The sequence below is a fragment of the Notechis scutatus genome, chromosome 2, assembly GCF_049901735.1.
Source record: "Notechis scutatus isolate UNSWTSFEM ecotype Mainland chromosome 2, rNotScu1.2, whole genome shotgun sequence".
Lineage (NCBI taxonomy): Eukaryota > Metazoa > Chordata > Lepidosauria > Squamata > Elapidae > Notechis > Notechis scutatus.
Window position 1 is genome coordinate 219,525,782 of NC_142010.1, and position 14,515 is coordinate 219,540,296.

Below are 14,515 nucleotides of genomic sequence, written 5' to 3' on the forward strand. Positions count from 1 at the left end.
ATTAGAGGCTGCATTTTAATTTGATCTTGAGGCTAAAAGCAGCAGAAGCAACACAGATTTAAGAGGAGAGGCAATAGGAGGAATCTTGGATTCTGAAGGAATTCAATAATTTAAGTCTTATTTTGTATAATAAAATACCTACAATGATCATACCACTTGCAGAACATATTTAAGGAATCACAAAATGACACCCATAATTTATTGCTTCATGCTTTTACTTTTTAAGCTTACTGCTTTTATGATTCACAATATTTATATTTTTTAATTATTACATTTGTCTCCTATCCTTCTGTGTGAAAAACATCACCGGCAGCTCTTCTGCAACGTAATTACATCACTGGAGGCCAACTTGCTGGCATAGAGTGATCTGAGTATGGTGACTTGAATGAATGGCAGAGGTTAGGATAAAAGATCTGGAAGATGAAAGATTTTATTCTACAGATTTCACGAGGAGCTTTAAAAGTTATAGTGCCCCATATACAGGAAGTCCTCGTGTTACAACCACAATTGAATCCAGCATTTCTGTTGTTGAGTGAAACATTCAAGTGAATTTTGACTCTTTTTAAGATGTTTCTTGCCACAGTTGTTAAAGAGAATCATTGAAGTTGTTAATAACATAGTTATTAAGTGAATCTGGCTTCCCCATTGACTTTGCTCATAAGGAGGTTGAAAAAGGTAATCACATGACCCCGGGACACTGCAACCATCTTAAATATGAACTAGTTGCCAAGCATCCAAATTTTCTTCACGACTATAAGGATGCTGCAACAGTTGTGCGGAAAAAAGTCACTTTTTTTCAGTGCTGTTATAACTTTGAACGGTCACTAAATGGACTGTTTTAAGTCGGGGACTATCTGTATTCCAGATTACAAGGGGAAAATATTATCCACAGAAAATAAACAGAGAAATCCAGAAACTCTTTGATATTCCAAAAATTGTCATGAGGCAGTTCTATAGACGCCTTCCTCAAAACACAAAGCAGCATATATTGTGGGAAAGCTGCCCTGTCACAACTTTCAGATCTATTGATATATGTATAAATCCAACCTGTATACAATGGATGGGTCTTGTTTATAATAAAGCATTTGTCCTGAAGAATTGCAGCCTTATTTTGAGATATTGGTTTATCTAAAATGACTATCAAGACAGCATCACACATAGTTATCATAACATAATTTTTATTGGCAAACACATTGCTCTCCCTCTGCAAGAAGAAAGAAAAAAGAAAATCTATGGAAATAAAGATATGAAAATGATCATTCAAATTAAATCAGTTGGTTTCAAAAGAAATCAAAATATAAAGGATTGTTCAAAATCCACATTCTTACAGAAGGATTTGGTTTCAGATTTACTGAAGATACAATCTTTTAACTGCTTAGTATGTGGTATATAGAAACTGATCTTAAAATACCCAAGATAGGATCCAGAATTTACTAGCAGTAGCATCCCTTGAACAGACTTTTGCTCATAATGCTTTCATTTACAGAGACATGAAGTGAAACAATTTTCTCAATTCCCTTCCCCATTAATCACTCTACCTAAACTATTCCAAAGACTCCCAATCTTTCTGGATTTAAAGAAGTTGCAAGGAGTAATCAAAAAAATTGATCTCTCAATTCATTAGCAAATTCCTTCTTTTGGATCAGATGACTACTATGAAAGAATTTTGCTCTTGGGAGGCAAACCCTGATCCTATCTGTATAGGTATTAGAAATTATGCCACTAAAACTGAGAAGTTATCAATTTCCTAGAGAAATAAATACTACAATTTGGACTGTTTTTTGACAAACTTCAGAATATATACAATCAACTACTATTGCAACATGCCATATTATGAAATAAAGCAAAAGATCATTAATAATTTAAGCATGATTGTACAGTTTAAGACTTTTAGTCATAAAACATAGATCACAATCCTTTACTAGAAAGATACATTAGATTCAATAATTATTAAGTAGGTTTAAGGTAGGACTGCAGATCCCCTTTGCAATAAGGTTCTCCAAAAGAGGTGACCAAATTTTCAATGCAATCTTTTAAAATTAAGTTTTGACAGCCAAGATTTGGGTGTGGCCAGTGTTCTAGCATAATAAAATAACCTATGGGGAAGAAAATTTGTAGAGTTGTATTCATAACATATTAAAAGAATACTAGGTATTTCTCAGTCTATTGAGGAAATCTTTTCTCATTTGGTTTTCTGTATGGCATAGAGAAAGATTCAGGAAGTATATACTACAGGAGTTTCATTCCTATTCAGTTACAATCCTACCTAGTCCAATACCTTCCAGATATGCTAAATTACAACCCTTATACATCAAGGACTGTAAAAATCTAACTTTTAAATATATGGAAGGAACTAGGTTTAGGAAGAGGTTTATACTAGTAATACTATAATTATATTGTTGGTGTTTATTTTTCTTAATTTATTGGCGATCCAACTCCTAAACAATTTTGGGTGACCTATAAATAAAATAAAAATGTTCTACAGTAAAAAGATAAAAACTTATGAAATGGTTATTGGTATAATATGCTGAATAATTTTGGGAGGGGTAACCTACAAAATGTATAGCTCTATGAAAATGGTAAGTAACAATGACAGAAAGGTTCTGCACTTAAAATTCCATTTAAATAAAAGTATTAAAAAGTGTACACTTATTGCATAAATTTATTTTCAGTTCCTTATGCTGACTTTTTAATAGCAGAGGTGACACTCTTCTATAACTGAAGTAGAGCAACTATAATGGAAACTTTCAACACTGAATATCATAAATGTATTAAAAGTTTGGAATGGTGGCTAAATTAATAATAGATACATAAGTTGAATAGAGTACATAATATATGAGTCCGAAAGCAATTCTCCAGTTATTTGTTTTAAAGGAACCTAAAAAATGAAATAAACTGGAATCATACTGAACTACAATTTATTGCGCAAGCTTATACAGTACATTTCTTGATTGAAGTCCATTAAACTCAGTGGGACTTAAGGTTCATACAGTAAAAGACACCACCCAATAGATTGCAAACGTTTGATAGGACTGCAGCTTTAAATAATTGAAATTCTTAAAAAAAAGTTTATTGAGAGATGAAAATTTTAAAGCCACATGGCTTCAAGAACTTAACATAAAATGCTTGATGCAAAGAAACTAAATTGGCTAAATACTGAGTTTGTACAACAGTTTTTTAAAGAGAGGCACATGATGTTGTAATGCACAAGACAAATTTCTGCCAGCCTCCAAATGTTTATTTGCCAGCAAATGATTATTTTAAATCTTTCATTCATGTGTTTGTTTTATTTTTCTACATTCATAGTGTTCAAAGCACCATTAGTTCACACAGGCTGCAATAGATCAGAATGTGGCCATTACTGTCAAATAAAAGATAGTTTTTTAAAAAACTGTAAACCCCATTTTGTCCTGTTTCTTGTTATGGACACATAAAAAGTAACAACACTTATAAAAAAAATAAGGCACATTTATTTTGATAAGGTTAAATTGAAATAGAAAACACAATTCAGAGAGCATTAGTATCCAAGTATTCAGTAAAAAAAACTTGTACTCAGACTTCCATCTTCATTATTCTGTATTCTGGAGTAATTGCACGTATCCCAATGTGTCAAGTAACAATACAGATTTAATGTATTTTCCAAAAAAGATGTATAATTCCAGAATTAAGTTCCACAGTTCAAGATGGTTGGCTAATATTAAAATTGTCCACATTTCTTAAAGGTTCTTGTTTTCACTCTAGAGTTAGAGAGAGTGGGATAAATGCAGACTCCTTGTGGAAAAGCTGAAATAATAATTTATAGAAGTCTTTACAAGTATTTGGACAATAGCTTCACCAGAGAATTTTCAGGTTCAATCTCAAACTGTGATTTCAACAATGTATGTATTTAAGAGTCAGCTAGAGATCAGAAAACAATTTAAATTCAGTGTTAACTCCCTTTCAGGTACAAATTATGAATTTAGAAGTCATAAACTAATATTTAACCTGAGATTCATTTTGTTGATGAGAGATAATATCCTTTGTTTCTCCCTCAGTTCTTGTATTCATGTATACTGATGTTGGCATTTTATTAGAGAATAAGAAAAACTGTTTGCATCATGGCTTTTATGGCATTTAAGATCAAATAGATTCTAAAATGAATGCATTGTCACAGTATCTAGAAGCTGGAATTAAAATGTGCTTTTTATTGCACATTAATCTTTGAGAAGACACAGAAGTGTATATTCTTCTTTAGTATCCAAGTCCAAAAATCAGATTTCATCTCAACTGAATTCTGTATGTGTTAATTTCCATAGGATTCATATTAATCTCACTGATATTTCTGGCATCTGGAAATGAATGCATCAAAGATAGGGACGTAGATATTAGACTTTCCACATGGAATTTGTTAAAGAGTTTGTGCACTCTTAACTGAAAATGGAAAAAGACAAAAAATGAATTACTGCCAACATCCAATTCAATGCAAATTTTATTTCATAGTTTTAAAGATTATCTACTTTTACATATTATTGTTTATTTTTATTGACTATTGTAAGCCACCCAGTTGTTTCTTGCAATATGGGCTGCTGTACAAATCTGATAAATAATCCCACAATACATAAAGCAGTAATTGGTGTGTGTGTGTATGTGTGTGTGTGTGTGTGTGTGTGTGTGTTGCTTTTAAGGACAGCAGATAAACCAACTGAAATTGTAAAGGAAAATTGAATGCCATTCTGACAAGTATAAATCTAGATAATTGAATGGAATCTTAAACATATTCAGTATACTAAATTTGTATTTTTCCTTACAGAATTTTAAAATTATGATGACTTATTGACAGCAGAAAGTAATAAAAAGCTGATTACAGTAATATTAGGTACTACTGATTGAAAAACAAACCCATTCTTAATTGACAACATATGTTCAGAATTAACTCACAAGCTGAACATTTTTTCTTTCTATAACTTATATTAAGGATACCAAATACGCACCCTAACATAATGTAATATGTAAAAACTATAAAGTCTACTATAAATCTGGCCTCCCAAAAGAAATTCAAGCTCTGATTTGTGATAACAGCATAAAGCTTTACTGCTTAAATAAGCAGTAAATAAGCAGTAAAGCATACCCAATTGGATACCAGGTAACCAGTTCAACCAGTATACAGACTTTATTAAAATACTGTATCTTACCTTTCCCTGAGTGGTGGAACAAAGGAGCCCTAAGTCTGTGTTTGCAAACCTACAATCAAAACCTTTTCTGTGAAGAATCAAGGCAGCTTCTTCAGATGGCCCCGAATCTGTCTGAAATCAAATTTGGAAAACAATCAGGAAGTTTAGGCAACTTATTTACTAGGCAACTTATCTTACATAATGTTTAGGTAACTTATAAGGTATTCTACAGCCTAACTCTGTTCTGTCTAATCTGTACAATGTTAGACTGAAATATACATACACACTTGAAGTCCTGAACTTTATTATATGGTGAGCAATATTTACAAAGGTTAGAGAACAGTGGTTAATATAGCAGGTAAAATCCTAAAATGCATGAACAAGATAATTAGATGATATACAAAATAGACTCTGAATTAATATTTCAAATAGTTCAAAAAAGAAAGGATAAAATATCCTTTAAGTAAAACTTGATTATATGGCATATTTAACCAATATCTTCACCAAATAATAAAAGAGTAAATCCAGTTCAAATAGACCCAAATATATTAATGATTTAGCAAACTTCCATACTGTTAATTCACAATGACACTATTAAGAAATACTATAAATGTTCATTTATCTCTCAAAATGATTATTAAAAAGTCAGTTCCCTAAAAGTTGTATGTTTGTATATATTGTACAAATTAAGTTAATGCTCATTCTAAAGGAAAACTATAACAGCAATCCTTACAATAAAGTAAAATCCCATTGCTCCCTGCTACTCACAAAGGAATAGTATTTTTCTTTTTAAGTATTACTATTTTAAAGAATGTCTTCAGCCAATCCTTCCAATCTATTAAAAAGAAAAGGAATATGCATATGTCACAATATTCTACTCTTAATTTAAAGAAGTATGAATAGAATGTATATGTCATGACATATACTGTTGGAAATATGCACCACTCCTTCCTGGTTACTGAACTATATGACATATGTTGTCAGGCATAATATGTTAATAGTACTAATTCATTATCTCACTATTTTAGCAATTCGAGGATATTTTTAAGGTGGTTCAGTGACATACATTATTATCCAGATAACTGCATAATATTATTATCATTACAAAAATCGTAGTTTGTGATTTACAAGACACAAGACATTTATCACTCTCTCCTTCAGAAGGTTCACCTAATAGCAGCCCAGTTATACAGCAAATTAAATTCAATGTTTGTTATAGGAGAAAGAAAGAAATGCACCTATAAATCAATGTACATTAAGAGGAGGCAGCTATACTATATTATGCTTCTTACACATGGTAAGAAACTGTGGGTCTCATCTGCAAGCGTATCATGCAAGCTTTCCACTACTCTGGAGAACACCATCTGAATTCTTGGTATCAGTAATATTTCACAAACATTTTACATTTACAGGAATACTGGGATTTTGTAAGAGTGTGCATTAGGAACTCACCTTTGACTGTATTGTCCTCAGATTAACTATATGCATATCACATGGCATCGACGAAATTAAAGGAGAAAAAGTATTCAAAAGTGAAGAGATAAAGCTGCCTGCAGAAGTAATCATTGGAATCACAGGATGATTTATAAAAGCTGATGTTACATGACTGCGTATAGAAGGGTAGCTGACAGATGACTGTTCTTCTTTCTGTTAAAAAGCAGAAAGAAAATAATTAGCTATTTGCCCATGTGGTAAGTGAGTATATTTAAATCTATTTATATTGATACATGAGCCCATGGATAAAGCTAAATGTGTGCAAATTTTACATGTGCCCAGATGTCACAGTAACGTCCATTTCCCAGAAGTCACAGTAACATCCATTTATGCTTGGATTCAGGGCAAAGTGTTACTTACATTTTCCCCTTATCAACTTTTCTGCCTCTGTCAGACTTGGTCATGCTATATAAGAATGAATGACAGCAAAAATACTGATTTCAATTTGAAGTCAGCACTATCTAAAGAACGAAGCACTTTATTTTGTTTTCTTCTTTTACTATGGCACATAGGGCATTAATTGTTGAAACGTTTACCCCAACTCGTTAAAGAGTCTTCCATTATTACTATGCCTCACTTCCCTGAAAGTTCTGGTTCAAGAGAACATTCAGATCTTCTATCTAATTTGGTAATCTATACCAGCTCTGTAATATCTCAGTTGTTTCCACTCCATTATACAGATAGGCCTCTCTTAACAACTTAATTGGAATTGGAATTTCCAACTTAAGCTATGTGTTAGGCAAAATGTCACTGATGAAATGCTTAGGTGCTGAAAGTTCTGGCAGTTCACAATCTGTAACGGCTTGCCTAGTTTGCTTAGCCTTTTCTCGTATCCTGGGATGTGCCAACCCCTTAAAATTAACCCTTGCAACACCATAGCAGCCAGGAGATAGCACTTTGCTGCTAGGAGCCCCAACAGGCAGAATGGGCTGTGTGGCGGGCTTAGAATGTTAAAGTCTGGCAGCTGGGTCAGCAGTAGCAAGCCCAGCACCAACAGAGCCCTCGTGCCAAGGAGGAGGAAGTCTACAAAGATCGGCAAGGGGTGGCAATGGATAGGTAATAGCAGAGTTCAGGGAGGCCGAAAGGGCAGAGATGGGGGGGGGGGGGAAGTGGTGACAGCTGAACTGCTCCTGTAATTTTAGATGTGAATGAGTTGCCAAGCACCTGGATTTTGATCACATGACCAGAGGGATATTCCAAAGGTTGAAACTTTGATGGGCAAATGAGTATTTTGTTAGTATCGTTGTAATTCCAATCACTGAATGAATGGCTATTTAACAAAGACTACCTCTAGTTGTAGTGCAATCTCTTGATTTCATTAAGACTTCCAGTTTTTCCTATTTGTTCCCCATATTCTATGGATTGTAAAGAGATACTGGGCCTTTTTGGAGACACCCCCCCACCAGTGTTGCACTTCTTAAGCTTCTGAAACGTTATACCATTATAAATTAAAATATGTATTTCCGAAAGACAGCAAAGATATTTATGTACTGTAACTTAAATCAGGGATAAGAAACAAAATCAAATGTAAGGTCCAAATCCTTTCCTAGTTTTGCTTCAAAAACAGAAGTTTGAAATAGCATTTCCTTGAATCAGACTATGCATTTTTAGTGAACCTGCTGAGATGTTTGCACACATAGTTGTTTTTCATCAAACCAACATCCTTCTTTCAAGAAAAGCACAGAGCAGTCAAAAAATAGCTGCATTTGCAGGTACCACCACATTATAAAATTAGGGCTTTGGGAGAAAGGCCTAGAACAGTGCCCCCCCAACTTTTCCAGTTGGTGGCCCTGCCTGGCATGGGGGGGGGGCATGTGAGTGGCAGGTGCATGCATGCACCCACAGCTCCATTAGTGCAAGTGGCAGACACATGCCCCCTCCACTCACATGAATGGAGGTTTCCACACAAGCGAAGGGCGCTTGTGCTTGCACACGAAGCTCCACTCATATGAGCAGCAGACACTTGTGGAGTGGAACTTTGTGTGATCTTGCCTATTGCTCGTGTGGCCCAGTTTGGAACAGGCTGTGAGCCAATAGTGGGCTGTGGCCCAGGCGTTGGGGACTCTTGGCCTAGAACAGGGGTGGGCAAACTACGGCCCGCGGGCCACATCTGGCCCGTTGGTCTGTCCAATGCGGCCCGCCCCTGAAAAAAAATCGCTGCCATTGGTCTGTCCAATCCGGCCCGCCCCTGAAAAAAAATCGCTGGGCGTGGCGTAATTGCCCTGTGCCGCGTGGCCCCCAAAGCTGCAAAACAGTGCGGAGCGATCTAGGGGTAGGAAAGAAAGAAATTTGCAAATGCCTCGGCTGGGAGTTCGAAATCACCTTCGAGTGCGACCTCTCCGAAGGTGAGTCCCCGCCGATCCCCCTTTTTTTCCGGGCTTCAGGCTTAAACTTTGCAAAGGCAAAGCTTGCAGGCTGGAGCATCTTCCCGCCGAGGAGCGGGAAGGGTTCCACCCGGCGGGTGGGGCGGGCTGCTTGGCGCCACCTAAAGCTAGGCCGCTGCTGGTGGAGCTTTGCCCTGCCTTGGTGCCCCGTTCCCGGCTCGGCGGTCCTGCTCGGGTGGCACTTTAAAAGCCTGCTCCCAGCACCCGAGCAACTTCCCAACAACTTTCGCTTCGTTTTAACTCGCGGGCGCTCGCGCCTGGCCCCGAGCCGCGCGGCGGAAGGGAAGCTCAGCGGGCGGGCGGGCAGGCTGCTTGGAGGAGGCTCCGGGATTCCCCTCCGCCAGTTGCGGCGCCCGCGAGTTAAAACGAAGCCAAGTTGCTGGGAAGTTGCTCGGTTTTCCGGGCTTTCAAAGGCAAAGTTTGCAGGCTGGAGAGTCTTCCCGCCGAGGAGCGGGAAGGGTTCTGCCCGGCGGGCGGGCGGGCTGCTTGGAGCGGGCTGCCGTGCGGCTCGGGCGAGGCGTGAGCGCCCGCGAGTTAAAACAAAGCCGAAAGTTGCTGGGAAGTTGCTCGGGTGCTGGGAGCAGGCTTTTAAAGTGCCGCCCGAGCAAAGTTTAAGCAGCCTGCCCCGTCCGCGGGCGAAACCCTTCCCGCTCCTCGGCGGGAAGACGCCCAGCCTTCAAACTTTGCCTTTGCAAAGCCCTGGAAAACCGACCAACTTCCCAGCAACTTTCGGCTTCGTTTTAACTCGCGGGCGCCGCACCTGGCGGAGGGGAAGCCTGGAGCCTCCTCCAGCAGCCTGCCCGCCCGCCCGACGGGCTTCCCTTCCGCCGCGTGGCTCGGGCCAGGCGTGAGCGCCCGCGAGTTAAAAGGAAGCCGAAAGTTGCTGGGAAGTTGCTCGGATTTCCGGGCTTCCAGGCTTAAACTTTGCTCGGGCGGCACTTTAAAAGCCTGCTCCCAGCACCCGAGCAACTTCCCAGCAACTTTCGGCTTCCTTTAACTCGCGGGCGCTGCGCCTGGCCCCGAGCCGCGCGGGCAGAGGAAGCCCGGTGGGCGGGCAGGCTGCTTGGAGGAGGCGACCCGGCGGTGCTCCGGCAGCAGCAAGAGGCAGTTTCGCCCGGCTCCGCTCAGGTGTCTGGCTGGGGCTGTCAGGAGTTGCTACCGCCAGTGCAGCTCCGTGCGGCTCCAGTCCCGCGTTGCCTTGGGAAGGAAAAGGCAAAACCAGGAGCCGCTGACCCTGAGCCTCCGGTGCCGCTGTTCCCGTTGCAAACCACCGCCGCGGCTCTTCCTTTTTGCCTTTCCTTCCCGAGGCAACGCGGGACTGGAGCCGCGCCGGCGGTAGCAACTCCTGATTCAGAGGGCCTCCGAGGGGGGGAGCCTCCGAGGGAGGGGAAGGAGGAGAAGAGGGGGGAAGGGGGCGATTCCCAAAATCTTGTGCTGACCCGGCCCGTCTGTCAAATTTTAAAAGTCAATGCGGCCCCCAAGCCAAAAAGTTTGCCCACCCCTGGCCTAGAAGGACAATACAATTATCCTGATGAAATTAACTATAATTTGAACACTGAAGATGACTGCTTAATATAAGATTATAAAAAATATTGTGGAATATATTGATGATACATAAGTGAATATATTTAATAGCTGGCAGACTATAAGATGATGAAAGTGCTTCATACCATATTTACTTCATTTCTTTTCTCCAGCAGAAGTCGAAACAGATTAGCTGTTATTTTGTTGTCCTGTACACCTTGCCCTAAACCTCTATTATCATCTTGCATAAGTCGACGATCCATGATAACCTCTAACTGGCCTAAAAAAAAAAAAACAATCCTGAATTTATTTCTACACGTTAGCTATTAAACATTTACTGCAATATACTTCCCAGAAACTGTTTTAAATGTTTGAAGCAATAATACAGGATATTTACAAAGTAAAAGATTTAGTAGTTTCCTAAATTAATATTTTATAAGTTGCCAACTCAAAATAGCAGTCCCAAATACTTGAGATATAGAAAAGACTTTTAGATTATACTGTATGATAGCATTATTAAAATTAATGGGGATTTTCAACACAATCGTATTGAAATGTTACTACAAATTCTTACCGCTTTTTAAACTTGCAACCCCAAGAGACTGAGCAGAATGAAGGGTCAAGCGGATCTTGCTATCTTGTATATAAGCCATTGTGGTAATTGGATAAAAATTTGCTTGAAGAGGCAATTTACTCATTGTCTGTCTAGGCTGAATCTAAATTAGAAAATGTACCTTCAGTGAATGTTGAGAATTTAAATAATACAAGTAGAAAAACTGCTTTTGCTTCACAAAAACAGTAATTGTGAATACTACTTTATATAATTTATAAAAGTATATATTATGTGGATATTTCAACCAAATTTAATTAACATGATGCATGTCAATTGACAATAATAATACATTACTTCTTAGATGTTACTAAACTGATTGCTAAAAATCTTTCTGCAAAATTCGGTCACAAAAAGACCAGACAAATATTCTATTTACATTAGCTGAAGAAACTGCATTTTTAATGATATATTTTTTGAAAGTCTGAACAATAAACACTCTTATATAACAAATGCCCATAAGCCTATAAAAAATTAAGTTTGTAAGAAAAGGATTTTTTTTAACTTAATTCTTGTTGACATGCTGGAATGTACATACATACATTTAAAGGTGCCGATCAAATTTTCCTAAATATTATTTCCCTAGAACAAAGCAAATATTTTTTTCTTCATATTTACTAAGAAAGAAAAGTGCTTAAAAGAAGGTATTAATTTTATATAAAATTTTGTGACCCAAAATTCAGATTGGATTTTAGGCAGTTTATTCTATAATACTTTCAACAAAACATGTAAAAGGAACATATGAATTTAATATATGTGTACAGTACCCATTAATTCATGAGGATTACCTGATATCCATTGAGGTCAGTATAAAATTTGTTATGGCTTTCTATATCAGATGAAATTCTCATTGCAATCTCACGATTGTATTCTCCTCTTATGTCCACAATATTGGATATCTCAAGAGACTGACCTTCTAATCCTAAATATAAAAGGTATCTCATAATACATTGGCATGACTTTTAGCAATTGTGATTAGTTAAACCCATAAGCCTAGCTAATACATGTGTCTCATAATCTTCTAATTTGGTAAAATTGGAATAAAAAATACTCCTTTAGATGCCTATAGAGTTTTCCTGCAGAGTTGTTGGTTCCTACCATTACCAGTTACCACTACCAGTGTTGTGTTTTCCATCACTGGATGCTTTCAAAAAGAGACTGGACAATCATTTGTCTGAAATGTATTGGGTCTCCTGCTTGAGCAGGGAGTTGGACTAAAAAGCCTTCAAGGTCCCTTCCCTAACTCTATTATTCTATGTTCACGGTTCTGAAACAGTAGGCCGAAGGACAGAAATTAATAAGTTAGCATATAACTAAGTAAATAACCAATTAACCATACACACACCCAAGCTTTCCAAAATCTGAATGTCCTCTAGCACTGTGAACTTTAATTCCTAGAATTATCCACCAGCATAGTACTGCAGACAATTCTGGAATCAGATTTCACACATCTGGAGTGCATACATTTTTAGGAAAATGAATGTGAGCACACACACGTATTTTATTGCCCATTGTTTTTTTTTTTTCTATTTCTCCATTGTACTCACAGAAGCAGAGAAATGCAATATAATTCAGGTGTTTCAAAAAACTAAAATGCTTTCCAAATAAATGTTATACGTGTTTTATTTACTATATTTTCTTGTAGAAATAACTGAAGTTTTACATCTTGAAGGAAATATTATTTTCAAATATTAATACATGGTTAATGTTTGAACTTGCTAAAACACAGTATCTTTGAGATGACCTTGCCTGATAGTTCGGAGACTTTAAAAGTCAAAGTCACCAGAGCTTGAACTCTTTTCAAAGGCAGTTTCACATACAATTTATTACATTAGCCTAGCCTCAAGTACTCTGCATAAATTGAGCACATTAACCTCTGTTGCAGTTAAAAGTAGACTAGAACTTCCCTGAACAGTCAGTAATGGGCTGGATGAAAAATAATAAATTGAAACTGAGTCCAGACAAAATTAAAGTGTTTATTGTTAGGAGTCCGTGTGGTATGGTGGCTCAGCGGTTACGGTACTCGGCTTGTCAGCTGGAAAACCAGCAGCCCAGATTCGAGACCTAAGTGTCAAGTGACGGAGTAAGTTTCCGTCCTCACTTCAGCTCCTGCCAACCTAAGCAGTTTGAAAGCATGCAAACATAAGTAGTTAAATATGTACCACTACAGTGGGAAGGTAACAGTCCTCTGTGACATCCTATATTGAGAGGAGTCATATTTTCAGAGTGGTAATAGATCTGCCTATTTGGAATGGAGTAACTGTCAGCTCCGCCTGGTTTAGTCTGATGCCATCAAAAGAAGAAGGGGGGGGGTAGGATGAAAAGGCAATAAAGCTTTGTGCGTATGTGATAGGAAATCGGAAGAGTGGGAATGACGGGTGATAAGGACCAGACCAGCCAGATCCTGATTGTACCAGCATCCCACGGCCAGGCACCCTAAAAAATAGGCGGATTACCCCCAAATATCTCAGAGTTCTCAAAAGATCTTGGTTAGCTCTGGATTGGCTGGAAATGGACTGGTCACAGGGGAAGGAATGGACTGGGGGAAAATCTACAACTTATTTTTGTATCTAGGAAGCATGGTAATTTCACAGCTGTCTTGACTTTACTGCAACCAATTCTTATTTTTAAATAGAACAGAAGAATTAACTACATTTGTTAATTTACCTTACCGTGAACTTTATAAAGTCGTACAGTGTGTGTCACATGACTGAAAAAAGTAGTAACTTCAGAAAAAATTATCCCATGTGTCACTCGTATGATAGGTGGATCAGAAAACACATAAGGCTGAAAGAAGACAAAAGTAAACAAATGTGTACCTTCTAGTTTCAAGTTTCATGGTCCTGCTTGAAAGAGAGAAGTGGAAAGGGAACCCATCATCACTTCTATTCCAATTATTTCCTCCAAATGTTTAAACCAGGGGTCTCCAAACTTACTCATCACAGACACCATGGAACATGAACAGAAACATCCAAATGCCATCTTATTTGGTCTCGAAGACACCAACGAATCAGATGACATCACCAAAGTTTGTGATATCATAAGCAACTCAAATATAACAAACATCTCTCCTGAAGATATCATTGAAATAACCAGAGATGGCCATGGGTACAAATACAATGACGTCTCTGTGGCCCCAAGATTTTGTAGGGTTGTATGCAAAAATGAGTCCAGCAAACACATATTCATTCATACAATAAATGCCACTGCAAAAACCAACCCCAACCACAAAAAACTTCGCTCAAGACCAGACTTATCCATACTGCAAACAATCCACTCCCGTGAACTCCGTGCAGAACTCAAAAACCATCTAGACAATGGAGAAAAGGACCTATACATTGACTACAGAGCTG

At 38.0% G+C, this 14,515-nt stretch overlaps 1 protein-coding gene across 1 annotated transcript in view; it reads right to left on the bottom strand.

Annotated features, from left to right (window-relative positions):
* Positions 1-2,901: 2,901 nt before the first annotated feature.
* The window catches only part of MAN2A1 (mannosidase alpha class 2A member 1), a 61,919-nt gene continuing 50,305 nt past the window's right edge, over positions 2,902-14,515 (bottom strand). The window contains exons 16-22 of the mRNA XM_026673095.2: positions 13,835-13,949; positions 11,951-12,084; positions 11,127-11,268; positions 10,699-10,832; positions 6,603-6,797; positions 5,172-5,282; positions 2,902-4,410 (exon numbers count right to left, since the gene is read on the bottom strand). Of these exons, the coding sequence (XP_026528880.2) occupies positions 4,258-4,410; positions 5,172-5,282; positions 6,603-6,797; positions 10,699-10,832; positions 11,127-11,268; positions 11,951-12,084; positions 13,835-13,949 (984 nt within the window). The 3' untranslated portion in view covers positions 2,902-4,257. The remainder of the gene's footprint in view (positions 4,411-5,171; positions 5,283-6,602; positions 6,798-10,698; positions 10,833-11,126; positions 11,269-11,950; positions 12,085-13,834; positions 13,950-14,515) is intronic.